The 20,488-nt window shown below is 38.3% G+C and overlaps 1 protein-coding gene across 2 annotated transcripts in view; it reads right to left on the reverse strand.

Annotated features, from left to right (window-relative positions):
* Window positions 1–20,488, reverse strand: part of sbf2 (SET binding factor 2) — a 141,608-nt gene that overhangs the window by 43,724 nt on the left and 77,396 nt on the right. For both annotated transcript variants that reach the window (XM_088934914.1, XM_088934913.1), the window contains exons 7-16: window positions 19,549–19,681; window positions 18,781–18,889; window positions 18,162–18,275; window positions 16,818–16,895; window positions 16,500–16,613; window positions 15,590–15,718; window positions 14,944–15,042; window positions 14,074–14,278; window positions 13,164–13,273; window positions 11,341–11,490 (exon numbers count right to left, since the gene is read on the reverse strand). In XM_088934914.1, the coding sequence (XP_088791040.1) occupies window positions 11,341–11,490; window positions 13,164–13,273; window positions 14,074–14,278; window positions 14,944–15,042; window positions 15,590–15,718; window positions 16,500–16,613; window positions 16,818–16,895; window positions 18,162–18,275; window positions 18,781–18,889; window positions 19,549–19,681 (1,241 nt within the window). The remainder of the gene's footprint in view (window positions 1–11,340; window positions 11,491–13,163; window positions 13,274–14,073; window positions 14,279–14,943; window positions 15,043–15,589; window positions 15,719–16,499; window positions 16,614–16,817; window positions 16,896–18,161; window positions 18,276–18,780; window positions 18,890–19,548; window positions 19,682–20,488) is intronic.

Genomic DNA, 20,488 nt, shown 5'->3' on the forward strand with positions numbered 1-20,488 from the left:
GAACTACAATATGTTTGCATTTCCACTTACTATCAAGTCAATGACTGTTGTTTGTAGAGAACACATACTTTTAATACGAGTCTCGAACCCTTCCTTAGCTACAACAATCACAATGTTTTAATTTAAAACTTACACACACAGTTGATCCATGCCTTTCTAGAGAAAACAGCAAGCAGTCCGTGTCTGCCCAAGTCAGTAAGAAGTTGTTTAGAAAATTCTCAAACTCATGCTACTTTTGAACACATCTGGAATTGCCATTAATTTTTATTACATCCCATACCCAATTTATATTAGCTCTCCAACAACTCCTGCACCAGAGTGTGACTGCAGGAGAAACACGGACCTGCTTTTTGGTCAAGCCCATCTGCAGAGCCATTCCACATTTTACAGTCTGCAAGGTCCAGAGAACGTGACAGAAGAAGGCAGCGCTGTTTAGAAGAGTGGTGCATCTCTCCATGATATCACTGCAAGTCTGCAGCTAACTGGCAGCAGTCACTGTTGGCTTGCAGACAGAATTTCAGCTCCATCACATACAGTAATCTTTGATACAGTTACCTAGGTACTGTATATCGCCCTTGCCTGACCTTGTGACATCTTAGCCACAGCCCTCAGTCTTTACTGATGGAGCCCTGAGTTTACAGCACAGGTTGAAGGAACTTCATAATCACTTTCACCCCTGTTCTCATCCAACCCTGCAAACTCAATACAGACCTCAACTACCCATATCCAACAAAGCACAGTGCTTAAGACATCAACTTTCAAAACTCTCCTATAGACTCTGTATACAATGTACTGTAAGCTTTTCACCTGTGCAGACCACTGTCACATTGTGTGCCTTGCATTCTAGTATCTGTTTTGCAAAGCTGTTCCTGTACAATGAACTCAAATTGAAATATTGAAACCAAATATAAAGGATGGGTGTTTGCTACCTAAGAGTTCATTTACAACCCTGTTGAAGACCAAAAAGCTATTGTCTGACTGTTCTGTCCCTACCTAAGAGGATCAAGAGGTTAGACCCAGGAAGAGCCCAACCTACAAGAAATTTGGCAAATGGCCTTCTCTTTATTACAAGAGTTTTTTATTGGAAATAATCCAAATAATTTGGTTTACTAAAATAAATACAAGAGTGGCCACAGGAAATTGGCATCTGCCATTATAACAAAATGGTCCCTCCACTGATACTGTGCTGTATCACATTTCTCTCCTGAAGGATGGACAGCGCACATGAACTGCATTACTCGTGAAGGGGCAGAAAGAAAGTTCTTTTTAGTTGCTCTGTTTATGTTGTCTCTAGCAAAACAGGAGATACAATGGGGATCTAAGTATTGTATGTGCAGAGGTGAGGGAGGGACTTCCAGTATGTTAATGTCTGCTTCTCCCCCAGCAGTTTTCCTCACAGAACCCAGAGGAATGTAAGGAAATGAGCAAATGTAAAACATAAGCGTTTCAGCAAAAATGAGGCTAGACCCCCTGGTTTGCAAGGCGTTCTTGCCATTTCCTAGGGTTATACATTTCTTTCTGTTGTTCAGACAGAGGTTGATTGTACAAACTATTAAATTTGGAACAGCACCAATGCTTAGTTTACTCCTATTCTTTAGAATGCCTTAAGTTAAAGAGGCTTGTCAACTATTCCAATCAAACTTCACTCAGGAAAGAACAGAATGGGGAGAGTCTGTGGGGTTATCGGGATGTTTCTATTTCAATGGAACTGCAAAACACATCAGCATTTGGTTATTTTTAAGAATGAAAAATCTTGCGTTTAATTTTCTTGTTTAAAACTCAAGCTCAGCATGCTTGACCATCTATCTTATAATAATTAAAAGCCAATGTGTCAGTCATCTTAAGCTGTGCCACAAAAAAAAGCTTTAGTCGCATATCTTTAAGTGAACAGAACTGAACTAATTTTAGACAAATCTCATGATGCAAAGGACAGTTTCTCTAACACCTGGAGAGCACAGTGAAAGAATACAGATGTGTATTTTGTGGTGCTCACTTTCACTTAAGCACAATGACTCTAAAAAATTAAAGTCCATTAAATGAACATTTCCCTCCACTGACAACATTAAGCTTCACTGATTAAGAACATACATTAAGTTTCGCAATATGCTTCTATCTTGAAAAACTCAACGACAAGAGCTCTCTTCCTGACCAGTCCACTCTGACTTTTTATCAATTGACCTTGGCCGTCTGAGAAACAGGAGCATCCAAGATTTCAGCCAGTACTACAAGAATACACGATCAAATCACAGAATCTGGCTGAATTTTTGTCCTCTCACCCACTCGGACCAATCAGAAAGATCACTTAAAAAAAACTGGACAACTTGGTTTAGGAAATACAAAAATGAAAAAACTTTACCTAATAAAATGAAAAAAAAAAGCAAATGCATCTTTATATTTTGATATACAAAGTGAATGGGAGGATTCTAAATGATTTAACACTTAAATGATGTTATTGCCAAGGGGACTGGAGTGCTGCGAGGTTGCCCAGTGCATGTCTTGTGGTCTGTGACTCACTGCCCTTGCTGCTGAGCAGTCACTCATGAGCTATGCGTACGTGTGAGGGAGCGGGTGTTCGACGGGACACGGTAGAGAGACTGACTACTGTGCACTCCACAGAAATTCAACACGCAGCATGTCAAAACAGGAAACCGCCTTTTCTGTGAAAAGAATTAACTTTAAAAACCCATGGAACTGAATTAATGACATTTTTTCTTTTATTTTAGTCAGTGACCTGCTGGTATGGTGCGGCAACACTCCACTACATTTTGTTTCAACTTTTCTCACACACTTTTATGTAACTCTTCACAACATAAACAAAAGAAAAATCTCAGCAAAGTTCTTTTATACTTAAAAAATGGTTTTCTTTCACTCTGAGAGACTAGTTCCCATGTCAAAAAGGAAATTAAAAGGAAAACAAATACAGAAAATAAATTAAACCATTTGTAAAGCTTTCAGGTCTGGCAGGGACAGAACCTGTTGCCACCACAGTGTTTTTTTCCCTTAAAGAAAAAGCTGGGTCAAAGCTCCTGCAATAATTTACACGAGTCTTCTTACTGTGCCCTTGTTCTAGAGATGTTCACCCCAAAAACTAACAATACAATGCATGTCCTGTTCAGAGGCACATGGAAAGGAACACTACAATTTTATTTTGCGATTAACATGGAAAATAAGGTTGTGGGACGTTCCAGGCTGAGAGAAACACAGGACAGGGTTTTGTTATTAATTAGGTAAGATAACGGCACAGAAAAGACGGGTCACCCATTCCACCTCATGTTTCACAGACACATCTGAGTTACTTTAACTGACATGCCATGCATGTTTTCGAATGCTATCACGAGGCCCATGGCAATAAAGTTGAACATTTTCAGGCTGTAATCCTCTTTAGAGGAAATGGTTGGGATGCCAAGATGCATTTTGACTTTATACCACAGCAGGGCTGCTTGCGCTCAATAACTCTGTCCAATTCTTAAACTACAACAGCTGTAGTAAAAAAAAAGTCATAAACACTAATTTGTAAAGTATTCCACAAATATTTTAATTAATCTATTTGTGGGACATGCCATAAATTTGTGGTTTAACTAAAATGGAAGGATAACACTAGTCAACGGTGAGTGTTTACGAGACAAAGCTACCAAAGTCCTCTGTCATTTTTATCCTTAAAGTATACAACAACAGAATGGTTGATTCAAACTACCACTTAAATTTATAAAACTAAGGAATGTATAAAAAAGTATATAAGTAAATAACAGGTTAACACACTCCCTAGAAATCGTGCAGATTTTTTTGTTCTAGTTCATCATATCGATTTGCCAAGAAAGGACATCCTGTCACTTTCTGAAATCCATGTTTTAGCACTGACTTCAAATACCATATAATTACTCTGTACGGTTACTCCGGCAAAAACCTGGAGGCATCAATCAAACATGACTGGAAAACATGTGGACTGATGTAAAGTGCTCCGTACCGGAAGAGCATTCTTCTAAAATGTTTAACTGAACAGTCGTCAAATATTTTAAGGTAATTAGCAAGTTTTTTTTCTTGCTTGTAGACAAACCATATAAACAAAGTCATGCATACAATTCTAAAAAAAGACATTGTGGGATGAAAATTGAATACAGGCAGTATTCGATTCAGAACTCTAAAATATTTCCAACAAAATACATAATGCAATAAACTAAAACAAACTTAATGCCAGTATTCAGTATATAGTCATTTTTATAGCTATACAACACTTTTAAAAATAAAAGGGCACCTACAGTATAACCAAGGAAGGCAAGTTAATCCTAACTGCTTCTTACAGTAACAAACAGTGTGAGGAAGCTGTGCTTAAAAGCCTGACATCTCAGTGAGGCAGAGCAGATAACAGCAACATTCTCCAATCCTCCATTAATGCCACTTGGGTTGGTGAGATTTAAAGAGCATGATAAATAATAGTAAGAAAAATCCAACTGAGAATAAATATTTTAGAAAATATTAGAAATGGAGTGGTACCAGTATTCCATCTTTCATTCAGATTCAGAAAGGTACAAAAAGGGAATTGTCCTTTCAGTAAAGGTGCCGAAAGGACTGCAGCACCAAGGCTTGAGCATTAAGACTGCTGGTCTGAATGCAGGCCTTTCAGACAATGTACCACAATGGCACTAGGCCACCAGGGTCTACTCTGAGCCTCCAGCTCATCACAGTGATTCCCACGCAGCAGTGATTCCCAACCCTGGTTCTAGGGGACCCTACACTTGCTCCCCCAACTCTTAATGGCAGGCTAATTCATTTCAATTTTCTATTAAAATTCAAAGTTGCTTTCTGCTCTAAAATGTTGGACGTTTGTAACTGCTAGCAACCTCTTACTGGTTTCTGAGATTTGGAACCATCCTCATTCAAGTATGTTGTCTACAATTGCCTAAAACTGGACCTCTACAGATACAGACGTACTACAGTATGTGAGTGTTTCATGCATTGTTATTCCTGCAACCTATACTGTATATGTCCATAAATTCCTCACCGATTAATTGCTTCTAAGTCTCAAATAAGATTAAGCGAGCTGATAAGAGAATGATTATATTTCTTATTTCTATATGCTTAAGTTGATAGAAACAAAAGCAAGCAGATAAACAAATTGCATCAGTAAGCACTGGATATTTAGTGTTCAGGTGGAATGAAACCAGCAGGCACAGTTCCCAAGCACCAGGATTGGGGAATCACTGCTTGACAACACTTCCCGCTGGTGGGTGAGGCTTGTGGGAATGAACAGTATCCGAACAACACATACTGTACTGTATGCTGTGTTTGTGGTTCTTGAGGTACAAAAGCAGGCTGCAGAAGGATAAAAAAGTGATAGCCTATGAATTAAAATGCTTATTAAAGAGAGATTCATGTCTCTAAATAAAGATTAATAATGAAAATGTGGCTTTAAATCATCCTAGATTCAAAAGCACGTGACTCTACTTAATAGGTTTCCCTCTCTCGCCAAACATTGTTCACAAGAAAAAAGGTCAGTGAGCCAAAACTTACGTATAACTACACTATTATGCTAATTCTGATTTGAGCATTTACCAAAAATGCAACGAAGCAAAGGTCTCTGCTGTCAAAGCCACAGATTTATTGGATGTTTAGTAGATTTAAAACTGAATTGTTGATGGGTAATCAGGCATTTACAACTCTCCTTGGCAGAAGTGTTAATACTTGTTAGTTCCTGCCACTATAGTTTTTAACTACAATAATAGTTTTTTATGTTTGTTAAATCACACTGTACCACATTGTAAAGGATACATTTCTTTGCATTTCAAAATGAAGACATGCCATAAAATAACTACTGGGTCTCCTGATTACTCTAATTACCTTTAACTGAGCTTAATTTCTTCAATCTAATTACAGAGGCTTGTGCAATATTATCTTAAAGTTCAATACGTTTATCATACACCTTAAACAAAACCTGCAGTATATGGCCCAATATCAGGAAGGAGCAGACTCCCACAGAAGAACTATTGTAGTTTTGAACCATGTACCAGAGACAGAGGTTTTCCCCTGCGTGATACAGCATTACCTAAAATGTTTTATTCAAAATTTGTTTAATTGGAGTACATACCATTTTGTTGCTTTTTTTTCTTAGAGATAACACAAAAATGAAATAGAATTGTACACTTGCTTAACTTGTAATTAAACTGTGGTACATGTATCACAAATCAAACTATCCTGTTCCAACAAAACACTCCTACTGGAATTTTCTGCACTTTTCTCATCCAGCCTGAGACAAAGATCTGATAGATGAAGTCACAATGAATTAATAAGAGAAGGCCTGTAATAATAAGGGAGGAAGACTGATATCTTTTATTAATTGCCTCAGCCTAGAGAGCACATACTGGTTAACCAAGATGTCTGGACCAATATGTTCATCTGAAAAGAGCACCCATGTTACTTTTTAGAGGAAATTTTAGAGGAAAAAGACATCTTACCCTTTTAAGGGGGATTCTGACTTAAAGGTTTGCACCACTGGCTCCTCAACTAAGCATACGCCAAAAAAGTGTGGTATCTTCTCATGCTTTCCAGCTTTTTTATTTTCACCGTCCCTTTTAATTGAGCTACTTCTCTTTCAGTGAAGCATGCAGAAGGATCTGTCAGTTGTTTTTTTGTTTGTTCTGCACGTACTGGATGTTCTTTGATAACGAGAGAATATCAGTCATATGAACAATGACAGTGCATGTTTTCAAATTGAATGAGATGTTCCTGCAAATACAGTATTTTTGTGATTGTTTAGTTATGCTTACCATCACCTATTAGTGTCAGTTTTAGATCTGATTTAAAGGCAAATGTACACACTACATCTATCACAGGATTACAAACAGGGTGCTCAATTCTGGCTGCACGAGAGAACAGCGTAAATAAGTATATCACACGGTAGCCATCTGATAGACTCAATGCCATTAATTCACAGAAACATTTTTAATTTGTCGTTTCAACTTTTTTTTTTCCTCTGGCTTCTTTCAGCCTGTACACCCAATACCTGAAATACAGGTCACATCTCGGGTTGAAATACACTAAAAGGGATACGAAGGAGTTATACTTTTTCAATTCAATATCAGAATACTTATAAACAATACCATCTGCCACCTTGGATGGAAACAGTGCCAAAACGTGCTGACCCCCTGCAGAAAGCGAATATGGAAACTTTTGTTCTTTTCCAAAAAAAACCCCACATCTGTGTGATGCAGATCTTTCTAGGTTTAATATGCATGCTTCTTTGTTATTGTTGCTGTTGTTGATATCCATTTAATTAAACCCCCTGTATGTGAACAAATGACATTTTTTCCACATTTGCAAGGCATGTGCAATCCAGTTCGTGATCATGCCATCTGATCTACAGCAACGGTGCAGCTTGTCTCCAGTGAACTAAATGGACAAAGAAACCAGTAAAAGATGTCAAGAACAGAGCCCAGAGCTTCTGACCACGGTACAGTAGCTGACCGAGTTCATTTAAAACTGTGGGTGACACCTGCCACTGTGTCTCTACACTGTGCAGTGGCATATCAAAAAGCCACACCTTTACTAGCAGAAGCACAATAGTTGAAAAAACTGTATTTAACAGTTAATATTATTTTTTGGCATTTTATTTTTGCACTTAAACAATAAAAGATGTTTCTTCACCACACTATGAAGTCATAATTAAGTCAATGTGAATGTGTTCAAACGGCTAGTAAAAATACCCTTGCTTCAGTGAACCTGCCTTACAGAAGGGGTAATACTGATGGATACCATCAGTGGATAATCTACCGATCTAATGATCTTCACACACCCATTTCCAATTTCAGCTCCAGTCCAGTTTCAGTGTAAAGCTTTTATAAAACTTTTATAAAAAGAGCATCTAATCCCTGGAGCGTTTGCAACATGTAACCTTTTCTTTGACAAACCAGGGTGCAGAAAAGAGAAACAGCAGAATATGAAAGCAATTATGAATGGAGCCAAGCAATCCACTATTTTTATTCATTTAACAGCCCATTGGAGAGAAAAATGTTGACCTCGGCTCCAGATCCATGACCAAGAATATCTGGAAAATGTGATGAGATTTTACAATGCCGGTTGCCTTAGTAAAATACAAAAAAACAACAGCATTACATATACATTTTAATACACTCTCCAAACTTCAACAAACAAATCTGCACTTTCACAAGTATGTAAAAGAGTTCAGATTCCTTTCTAATTTGCTGTCCTAATTTGTTACAAAACAAGAGCCAATGGACTAAATTAGACAGAAAATGAAAAGCGTATGTACCAGCAGTACTTCCAAAGAAATATCTACACACACACACTATGCACACTTTTTTATTGCAATATTTTAGTAGTATAAGCTGCCACTCAAGCACAGCCTGGCTGTTTTTCTACAGTTAGGATCCAGCTGAAAAGCATCTTGAGAAATCAGCTCCTCTGTCTGCCTTCATCAGTTTTCAGAAACCTCCCTGCCAGGACCAAATTTGAAAAAGACAACAGCGACACTCAGAATATCACAGTGATATATCTGCATGAGTTATATATTTGTGAGACCACGACACTCAAAAGGAAAGCCATGGAAAACTGAAGATTAAGCCAAACTGAAACTCAAAGAGTCATCAATTCTAGTGAGGACACAACAAAAAGACAATTAATATCACTGTGCTGGGACCTTGTAAGAACTGCTTATATTTGAACACAATTCATTTCAAAGCCACTTCTTTGGATGGAAATGCCTTTTCCTTGCATACATTTTAAAAAATGGGTCTGAACTGTCAGCACAAAAAAAACATTCTTGCAAAGCAAAAAGAAAAAGCTTTTAATTATGTCCACTTAAAAGGGATACATTATCTCTACACTGGCGACAGTTCATTTCCACAGAAACAGATTTATTTGGTAGAACTCAACAATAAATTACTTCCACACAAAACCAATCATACTCTGCTCTTTCTGCATGTTCAAGGCAGAGCTCCACATTTACTTCAACAGAGGGAACTGTCCAGGCATGATGACTTTCCCCACTAAAACATCCTGTTGTCACAACCAATTTTGTTTGCTTTGCTACAAAAGTCTCATCTCCTAATTAAATGTTCCACTACATTCCTTCCTTTTTCAATCAGAGGACCATGCTGCGCAAGGCGGTTTGTCAGGCCTGACCACATTCTTGTGCTTTTAGCACACACTATCACCCACTTTTTTGCCTCTGTTCTCTGCACCTCGGAGACTGACCTTCACAGAGATGCGCCCATGCAAGTTCAATAACATCCCATAGTCTCCTGTGCATATCTTCTTGTGAAAGTAGCTGGTGAGCTACTTTTTTTTTCTCGCTGGAAGCAGAAGGAGCAGAAATCAAAGCCAGAGCTCACACAAATGCACTGACCTTCATGAGGAAATGCTAACTTGCCAGGCCAGGCCTCTTTCATCATTCGCTATCCAGCTCAGTGCGGCAGTTTCAAACGCTCCAAAATCTCAAGGAAATTAACTTAATATGTTTATATTAATTTATTTAAAGCTTCATCGTTATAAATACATTTGGAATGACTGGTTCTAAGCAACAAAATATGGAAACAGATACACATTGCACTGGGCTAGGTTAAAAGACCCATCTGAAGAGGCATGTTCCCCCTTAAAAGAAATAACCATTCAAGATTTCAAATCTACCTGCCTAGTAAATTTAAAAGTAGATTTTAACAGGACAAGTGGTATACTTTTAAATACTGACTTTAATCTCAAGGAATATGCTTATTAATGGTAGCTGGAACTTCTGTCTCAGCGAATCCAAGCACAAAATTTATTTTGGCCTTAGTTTCCTTAAACCAATCAGTAGAACAGTGTGCATAAAAACATCACTGCAATTTTACATGTATATTTTTAAAATGCAAAAAAAAACTAAATTACCCCTTAAAAGTCACCATAAATAAAAAAAAACATTAATCTAAGCTCTGGTAATTTTGTTTACCAGGAAGTTTGAAAGTTTTATCTCTCTCCTCTGGAATGGTTTTCCCTGCAATCATTAATTGCCATGTGCTGTCGTAATGTTCAAAAACAAAATACTAGATATTGCTGGCCCTCCACAATATTATCAAAACCCTTAATTATGATCCAGACATAAACAGGTACAATAAACAACATAAAATGTCATGGGTATACAAAAATGGGACCATCACATTTTAAATCAAATTAAAATTTGACTAATTGCAGATGACTCTTTTGATGACTAACTGCACAAGACTTCTTTCAGGACTACCAAATCAAGCCCCAGCAGTGACTATTCTACACAGCATGGTATTAGGTAAATTCTAAATTTACTTGCCAGACCTGGGTGTTCACTATTTGGCCACATACTACAGTATGTCCACATATACTTTCTATTAGGAAATGATGTACAGGATTTGCTGTCAACAGCGACAAAGGTCAGTGCACACATTAAACTTAAACCCGTTACAGCTTGCAAAAAGCAGACTGGACTCAGAAATAGAACTTGTGCGGAACACAAGCTTCTCCCTTCCGCCAGTTCTACAGTTCACCTGTTATCCCCTAGAGAAGAAAGAAAACACTGAGGCAGTGTTTTTTAACAGCAGTATGTTGGCTAGAGGGAAGATACAGTACCACAACATTTCTATCCTTTGTCACTGTTCAGACACTTGACTGGAAATGCTCTTGATGGACCAACTACAGAAGCTTGTTGTGGACTATAGAGAACATCCTGTTTTTTCAAAACAAATAGTGAAACGAACTGACAGAGAAGACAGTCTTTTGCCTTTCTATACACCAACTTAAAAAAAAAAACCCTTTAGGTCAATAAGATGTTGCCAGTGTACCAAAAATCAACAAATACAATAACTATACTGTATTTAAACGTATTTATACTTATTGTATAAAAACCTATTGTTTAAGTATTTTTAACCACAGTACATTACATTGCTGTATACACAAAAATATTGCGCAGCTTAAAGGCTTTTCACTAAAGTAACTTGCAAACTAGTGAAGACTCCATGACCATTTAAGAAGTACTCCTGGGTTAATGCAAGAAGCACAGGGCACAGGGTGGAGGCTCAGAAACATCAAGACCATGCAGACACACCAACTAACCTAGGCAGCAAGTGTTTGAAAGGTGAAAAATCCACAAACCATGAGTCACCAGGGCTAACTCCAGCACCACTGTGCCACCTAGGTGGGAGAATAAAGGCCAAAAGTAGCCCTTATTTTACAGGAAACAACAGTTATCAGAGTGTATCCTAAGTAAGATAAAAAAAAGTTAATTGCTTATAATTGACTGAAGAGCCATGTTTATGAATTGTGTGTCACAGAATCTGTGGTTCTACAAGCAAAGCATACCTTTGTGGACTGTCTTGCACTGACCTGTAATGCGCAATTCATCATCCGCACGATATAGTCAAACTGCTGGTGATCCAGGAGGGCTCGGTTTTGCTGAACATGCAGGCTGAGCTCCTCAGTCAGGCAGTGGCGGGCAGCCTTCCCCTTCAGAGCGCGGAGGGCAGCTGGCAGGGTCTGACAAACCGTAACAAACCATCAGCAACGCAGATCAGAGAGACTTCTTACCGAGAGGCAATGATCTACTCCAGCCGAATTTCGCTGAGCCTCTTAATAAATTCCCAGATAAATTAACAAATAATTCCTTCCAATTATGATGCACTTTTTAGCTCACAGGATTTAAGAATATGAGGAGAGCCAGCTTCTACGGCAAACAACATATAAAAGTAAAGACCCATCAAATGTGATTTTAGAACACCTACATGCTGTTAGCCTTTTAACATTGGGAACAATTACTTAAAACATTGGGGGGGGGGTTTACAACCTACAGAGAAAAGTAAAGGTTTGTTTTCTAGTTCACATTTTGAGCTGATGGGGTTGTTTGCTCTGTAGAGCTGTTGTCAAGGCTCTCTTTACTTACATAGTTGCACAGGGACACAAGCTGTGGTTATATACAGTAACAACCGTTACAGTATTGGGTCCAATGGGAATATCAGCAAGCTGGCTACCATCCCATTTACTGTATAGTAGACCAAAACTCAAGATAAAGGCACCATACGAGCCTCCACATTCAAAGAATAACACACACATGGTGAAATGATCTACACAAAACTGTGTAGGAAATGAGCGAAGAAGATGACAAAAGTAGCAGCTGTGTTATTATGGGTCTTTTCCTCTGATAGTATTGGTCCTAATGTTTCCTGTTACACACAGGTAAAGATTTATTGGATAGGTCATGTACAGAAAAACAGTCATTCTTTCATTTTTGATGTCTTATAAATGTAAAGAATGTTGTAGACGTTACTTACTCTATGTGTTGGATGTAGTGCTTTTTTCAAGAGGTCATTTTAATAACCAAATGTTAAGTGACCAGATGTAAAGTAAAATTTTAATACATACTTTAAGGTAAATAATTTTAAAAACAGACAAAGAACAAATGGAACAAGTAAAGGTTTAGTCTATGATGAAAAGGGATGAGGGCTAAAACGCTATTTCTTTTCTTCTCTTTTCAGCATGGAATAAACCTTTACTTGTTCCTTCGCAGTCTACACATGCTGCCGCAGCTACCTGCTTGAACTAATTATTTTAAAAATGCTTTTTGAAATGCTTCTGTACACTAAAATAGGTTTGTGATAAAATGATTGTTTGAGAAATGTGTACAAAATGTGTAATTACCTTTATAATTATTATTATAATTAATTATTTAAAAATGTCACTTAAATATATTTAAATATACTGTACATATTTCTTAGGCTTTTGAGAAATTGTATGCTCAGTTGGTAAAGAGGCTGCAATAAGGTCTTTAAACTTAGAATTGTTTTTATGTATGTTCACATGTAATTTAAGTTTCATAGTTTCTGAAAAAAAAAAGAAAATTCTCTGCATTGAATTGGTGTTCTGACAGTCCCTAACCCTTAGTGTGTATTTTTCCTATGGTGAAAAATATACCCATACAAGTAGTCCTTTTCTTGTACTTGACCCCACTGTCTCCCAGGCACCCGCTGTATTTATCACAATCCTATACAAATGTATGGACCACCATAGTCTTTTCAGAGGTTTACTTAGTTTTATTGCTTCTTAATAATGTCTACAAATTGTAGATAAACTGAAAGAAGAGGGCCTTGTTGTTTCTGTATTTGTGAATGGAAAAAGGTGTGGAAAACTTTGAAAAGAGATTTCACACACATTACCTTCTCCGTCTCGAGTATCTTATTGTCAAATACGAACGCAATACAACTCCTTACTACTTCCAGTCTCCTCGCACTGTTGAAAACTGATCCCGTTTTGGCCATTATTGAGACTGTCAGAGGAGATAAGAATGACAGAAATGTGACTCCATTAGCTGCACATTAAACACATGAACATAATTTTCCTCTCTGACACGAACGCTGTACAAACGACTTTATAAAAACATCCTGCAATCAAGGAAAGATAAACTGCAGCTACAGAATGAAAAGAGAGCAGAAGAAAACAGACTATTACTCACTGAAAGGAAAGACAACAAAGTACTCCAAAGACTTGTGGAACTAATGATTCGTGTTGTAAATTATCAGTAACTGCTTAGTTTCAATTCCAAGCTGAGATGAAAAACGTCTTGGAATTTTTTGTACTTTCTAATATCTAGAGTATTATAATGTTTTCTTGATTAAGAACTTAGAGGCGGCAAACAAATACATAATAGCCATATGGGATAGGAACACAATTATTTGTTTTGGTAACTAATTACATTTCAGGAATAATATTTCCTTCACAAAAACAGGAGGAAAACAGCCAAAGTGGAAAGAGATCAGTGCTGCCTTGCCTACATTATAACCATAACAGAAATGTGTATGAAATGACAGACAAGATAATAAGAGCTTTTTTAAGCTTTATCTAAAACAAGTCAACTTCTTTCAATTTACGGACCACAATGCAAACTTATCAACTAATATCGAGAGTGCAGAGTGTGTGGGATATGCAGTACTGCAAAGCACAGGAGGGTAACAACAGCATTACTAACATTTTACAGCAAACGGGAGGACAGGAGCTTTTGAAATCCGTGCTGGTTACTTGTTGCATCAATGTGGAACATTCTGGCTGATTTAGAGCTTGTGAACTCACCCACGGCGGGCCCGGCGGGCACAATGCATTTCTTTTCTACCCGGCCAGGAAGGGGGTTTACGTGGAGCTTGGCCAGTCCCTCCTGGACCAGTGTCTGGACTCTTTCCTCATTCAGCCTGGGAAAGGGTATCACATGCACGCGCAGGTGGGAGCCTTCCGTAGGTCTAGGCACTTTCTGGAAAGCCATGTGAGGGTTGGGGTTTTCCTGTGGAACGAATTAAAAGATGCGCCTCATTTTGACTCGGCTGATGGTGTTCCACAGCACCTTAGATGTTAAATTCAGCCCATCGTTTCTTTATGGGGAGAAAGGGAGCCTAAGCAGGAAAGGTCGTAACATGGCAAAAATCATTTGCAGTGACTTAAAACAGGTAAAGAAGGACTCTGGGGAAAAAAATGTATTACTGTTCAATTATGCCATAAACCAGTCTAAAAACTTGTGTAATTGTTTTTCTGTTTTCTTTTTTTAAGATGGCGCATGAGTAAAAAAAGAAAAACTTAGAACATAATACCTGTGTGATGATTTCAGCACTAAAATGTCTGTGTGAGATTCAGGGAAGTAATGTAAACGAAACTGGCTACCTGACTTGATAGACGTTCCTATTTCAAGGTTATTGTTTTGAAAATGCTCATTTCGAGGAAGAGAACTATGTTGAAAGCATGCTGTGGGATTGAAGAAAAAAACAAGATATTGGCTCAGATTGATAAGGACCAAAATGGGCGCTATCTATTGCTGCAACTATACTGCATGTGATGAAATATTAGTTTACTTATCATTCAACTCAAATGCCAATGAAAAGCGACTGAAGAGGCAAGTTCCTTCTCCATAAACTGCACATAAAAATAAAAACCACAAAATGCAGAGCCACTCACGTTTTTATTAAGCTGCTCTGCCAGCTCCCGAGTGTGCTTCAGTAACTTTGTTGGGCTCTCCTCCTCCTCTTTGAATCTCTCAACATCAAAGGCAACTAACTGGAGGGGAAAAGAAATATTCACAGGGACTCTGGAGCGGCACTGAAACAGCAGCATCTTCCCAGCGAAAATGCTGGAAAAACACCACCTTGAAATTTGACAAATACTCTAAACACGTCTGTTCTCACCTCTCCAAAGTAATCAATGGACACCTAAGCACCTAAGTGCTTTCACTATAGGGGCAAATCACCAGAAAGAAGCAACTTATTCCATGGTAGAGTTAACATATTCCAGTGCATATTCAGAACCCAAATCCAGAAAGTTTAGCACCAGCCTTGGCTATCCCTTCTTTTTCACCTTGCAAGCACACATTCCTTCAGACAATGGTTTTAAAGTGATGTACTCAGAATGGTAAATAATATGTAACACATGCACATCAATGACCTATTAAATTCTTACATCAGGCATGTCAACACACATCCCAGAGAGAACCTACGGGTGCTGAGTCTTTCTTAGCTGTCATTACCTGATACTGTTTCAGAGATCAAGTTTTCTAGGGAAGGACAACAAGATTATTGGAAATGACAACAGCAAATGTGACTCATACCTCGTCAAACAGATCGCAGGCTCTGTACGGAGGGCCCCTCTCTGAAACAAAGCCAGCAAATGCCATTCCATCAAGGACTTTGGTCAGGAAATCGTTCTCGATCAGACCTCGTTGTCCAAGAAAGGCCGTCTAGTGAGAAATAACAAATAAAACACAAACGTCAGACAGAACACTCATCACTGGGGAAAGATGCAGGTCAGCTTGCTTAACCGACAAAGCACAAAAACACAAATTTGGGGAAAGCTGTATTTTTTTCAAGCAGGGTTTTTAAAATTCTGTTTCTGGAAAGAGCAATCTACCGATGAATGAAACAAGAATGACCAGCAGCAAAAACACAATATGTTAAAATTAAGATATACATCTCTCAATATATTAGGTGTATTACAAAATGTATTGAGAAACAATTAATTTTAGCAGAATTACACCAAAAAAACTTTGAGTTTATGAGGTTAAATTTGGAGAGAGAAAATTCCAAGGGATGAGCAAAAATATATGAGCATAATATAAAGAATATTACAGGGCTTTTCCCATTGCTACAGACATGTGTCTCTCCCACAGATCAGCGTACCAATTTCAGTAATGAGCGCAGTGGGACCAGATCAGGAGGGCATAGAAATCTGTTATTATTAAATAATAAAGACTATTATTACATAGGAGCAAGCCACAAAAAACAGAGGACATTGGATACAAATTTAAAAAGTGGCCACTAAAAAAAGCCCCCGTGCCTGGACAAGTCTTGAATAATATGTACAGTACAAAGAAAAAAAATGTGATTTTCAAAAGAACAATGAAATTTGTTTGAAAAATAATTTATCACATGGTTCTTTCCTACCTTCCTGAGAAAAACACATTGCGTAAGCAGCAAGACATCTCACTGTTGCAGACAGAGATAACGGTGTGGTGGTCTTACCTTATGAAAGTGTATAACGGGCTCTGAGTGGATACGAATCAACTGCAAGCATGACCGATACCCCTGAAAAAGCTGTGCAAACAACCGGAGAAATACTGCACGCACCTCTTTGTCCTGAAAAAGAGATTGTAAGAGACCAATTGTAAGAGTTTCAGACAGCTGCTGACTGCGTTGTAATGGAGGGCAACATACTGTACAACACAAGCCCCCAGACTTGACACCTTCGCCACCAGAGTCTGGTTTGTGCTCAGTAGTTCTAGTAAAGTGCACTATCAGCTATAATAACTATTAGTCATGAATAATGAATAAAAACCTTACCAGCAATTTAATATTGGATGAAGCAGAGCGCGGAGGTGGAAAAGCATGATCTGCTACTTCTAAGTCTGGGTTCAAAACCTAGGAGACATAAGATTTCTGAGTAAGACGGGGTTGCCATTCTAAAACACTGGATTATGATCATTTGTGTGGCAAAAACGAAAGGTAAGATGATGAATGGTGTGTCAACCATTTAAGCAATGCGATTGATTCCCAGATGAGACCAACATGAGAAGGCCCATATCACACTAGTCACAAAGACACAGAGCACTTGGGTATGACATCAAGGCTGTCCACATTTATATAAAGAGGTTATGCAGCAAAGAATAACAGGACAGAGACAAAGGAAAATGACCTGCTCACTGAAAACTGGGTTATTCAAGATTAAGATACTTAAGATTCTGATATTGGTGGACCAGTACGTAACGCTCTTTCCTCTGGATCACAATTTCCAAACCACTGGAGACACTGTGCTGCAGGAGGTGCCGTTTTTAAAACGGTCTTACTATATACAGTACTTAAGCCTGGATCTGTAAAATCTGCAAAGAAGTCAGGGCCTCCTTACACACCTGCTGGTTAAAACTTATGTAAACCCCAGTCAAATGAACAGGCTGTTAGTGACAGCCACTGCATGACTGGGCTAAAGAGCAGACCTCCATCTCGCTCACTGGATAGAGCACTTTCTCCGGGTCTCGACTCGCTACAGAATCCCTCACATCACAGCCTCAGCCGAGGGTGATGCTGCTAAAAGGGTGGGAGTAGACTGGGCTTAAAAATATTTCAAAGCCTAGTGGAATGCATGCTGCATGATTCTCAAAGGCTGATGTCAAAAAGCAAGCATGGATTGGGGAAAGCCGGTCACAGATACAATTTGACAAAAAAAACTGAAATGGGGACAGGAGAAAAGAATTATTAAAACAAGTGTCCCTCTACCCTCTGTTCCCAGTATCTTCAGTCAAGTATGAAATGTAATCTGGTTTCCAGGGACACCATAGGGAAGACAAAGCACCAGATTCAAAAGCTATAAGGCTTTAAAATGTACTACCTGTAATCAAAAAAAGTATGAGCATTCCATTAGATACCATGTAACTATATATTTGGTCACTATTCCAATACCCCTTACTGGCTTTTCAAAACCCAAAGGTGCTCCCTAAAAATTTGATGCAGCTGTTACTGAAACAGGAGGCTCCAGGACCTTGATAATTTCAACTGCATGTCTGGCATCTTCTACATTTCTTTCAACACGTCTGGCTTTGAAACGGAATTCCATGTTGGTTTATCTGAAATACTTGAAGCAGACTGCTGTAGCCGGGGAATGCCTGCAGCCTCCTGCACTGTGTGTCTTACCATGGAGAGAGCCTTCTGTGTCTGGCAGAGCAGAGGCTCTGGGAGCTGGGAGAGATGAATGCATTCGGGGATCTTTATTGTCCCTCCATCCAGGTCAGCAATAATAACATCCAGCTAAAGAAGCAGGAAAACGGCGAGAAATGGAGATGAATAAAAGCATCACACATCCTGTTTTGCATGTCGGTATTGCATGTCAGGGAATTACCGTACCATTTCTACGAATGAACTACCTGCTTTGCAAATAAAAACGGGAAAAGGCCAGTTAGGCCTTTTGCGTTTCAAGCATTTAACGTCTAAATAGAATCTCAACGGGAGGGAGGAAGTCCATCAGTGTGGAGGTTGCAAAGGGAACAAGTCAAGGTTCATTTCAGGAAAAAGAAAAAGAGTGAAATACACAACATTTTAGCTACAGAGCAAAACATTCTTCAGGGGCACGGAGGACAAGTCTGCACAAACATGCCACACATGCAGAGTGCTCTTTAGCCAAAATACTGTGTGTTTCACTATTTCCTTTTCATTTCATGGAATAAACCTCGTCTCCCGCATTAAATGGAATATTTCCTTAACGATAAACCACAGTTCATTCTCCCTTTAAGGAAGAAAGTGCTCTATTGCTTACCAGCTCTTGGATTTCACTTTGGAACATGGAGTGCACTCCTATAATAAAAGGCGTCGGGGAACTCAAGACTTCGAGCAGCCGTGCAGGAAGGATTGGAATGTAAGGGTAGCTGGGTATAAGGAAAAAGAAAAAAGAGCAGGAGAAAAAAAGCACATCCGGAAGAGGCTGTCTTAACTGTAGAGCAGCTGAGCTTCTTTTACTAAAGATGTATTCTGCAGTGAGTGGGTTGAACTGGAATACCGGCTAGCAAAATTCAACATGCACCTGCTTACAACGTTCATTTCCATTTAATTTTCGTGTATATGCAGTATATCTATCTATCTCCAAAAACTTGCCAGTCTAATAACCTCATTATATCACATCTTGGAGAATATGGGAGTGAGACATGCAGCTCTTTTCAAACAAAAAGAACTTGGTAATGTGCAGTAAATACTGAGTAATCAGAATATAAATCCTATTTTCCAATGCCATGTGCTAATTTCGCAGAACACAAAACTACAGAATTGGGATCAGCTGACATCAGTGAGCTTTATTTTGTGCATTTTCTTATTTTAACTATAATCAGTCGTTGTCTTCAAATACCTTAGTGCAACCCCAAATATATGAAATAACAACATGCCCCTATATAATAACAACCATGAACAGCATCAACAGCAAAAAATGTACAGTACACAGTTAAATACTGACCAGTGAGTTTTGAAACACCGAAAATAAAAACTACCACAAACCTGGAACTGTCATGAACAGCCAGATTGTTTCGAAACTCACCTATACTTCAGCGGGAACATTAACGATTCAAGTGCCCTGCAGGCATCTCCAAGCCGCTGGTAGCTTGTGGAGTGAAAGAGAACTTTATGTTCTGTCAGAACTGCACAAAACAGGCTCAGCACATTCTGAATTCCTAGAAAAGAAGAAAACAAAACAGACAAAACTAATGAGTTATAATTTCACACAACACTTTTGCAATTGGTTTTATTAAAAATATTCTTTAAAATATCTACAATTAACTATAAAACCATTCTAAACACAGCTTAGTATAACCATATAGAGGTGTTTAAGGCAAATGCAGGTAAACATGGTTCCAATCGAGCAGTAAACCTGTTTAACTGAAAAGGTCTCACCAGATACAGCAAATGAGTAGTTTTTGCATCTTTTGCTTTGATGGAGATGGATGTGAAAAGAATCAACAAGAAACTGAAATATTAATATTATATTTAGCACACCCCATGTAAGAATGACACATTTATTAATGTACAGTTCTAATTATATCATAAATCAGTTATACAAATACAAATACAAAAAAAAAAACAAATACAGTGTATGACCCATGTAGCATGTTGAAGTATGAAGCACATACTGTATGAAGTTTCAGCTACAAAATCAGCACAACAATTACACTGTAGCAGTTTCCTTTCTGAACCAAAAATCACTGTCATTTACAGGTTCCTGATATGTAACATTAGAGTCTGCACATTCTTAGTCATTGAACCCATTTCACTTTGACGGTATCTATGTGTTCTTGTTTTGTGACCTTGGAGTGTTTACTTATCTGTGGAAACACCAACACATTTCCGATTCTAAATAACATCAGCAAACATAGACAATGGCTATAAACAACAAAACACTAGACTAACTGTTGATTATAGTTGCTTCCTATTTCACAGAGGATCAAGCATCCTGTTGAATACTAGACATACTAGACGGAAAT

This window comes from Atractosteus spatula, chromosome 16 (genome assembly GCF_055471065.1).
Source record: "Atractosteus spatula isolate fAtrSpa1 chromosome 16, fAtrSpa1.hap1, whole genome shotgun sequence".
Taxonomy (NCBI): Eukaryota; Metazoa; Chordata; class Actinopteri; order Semionotiformes; family Lepisosteidae; genus Atractosteus; species Atractosteus spatula.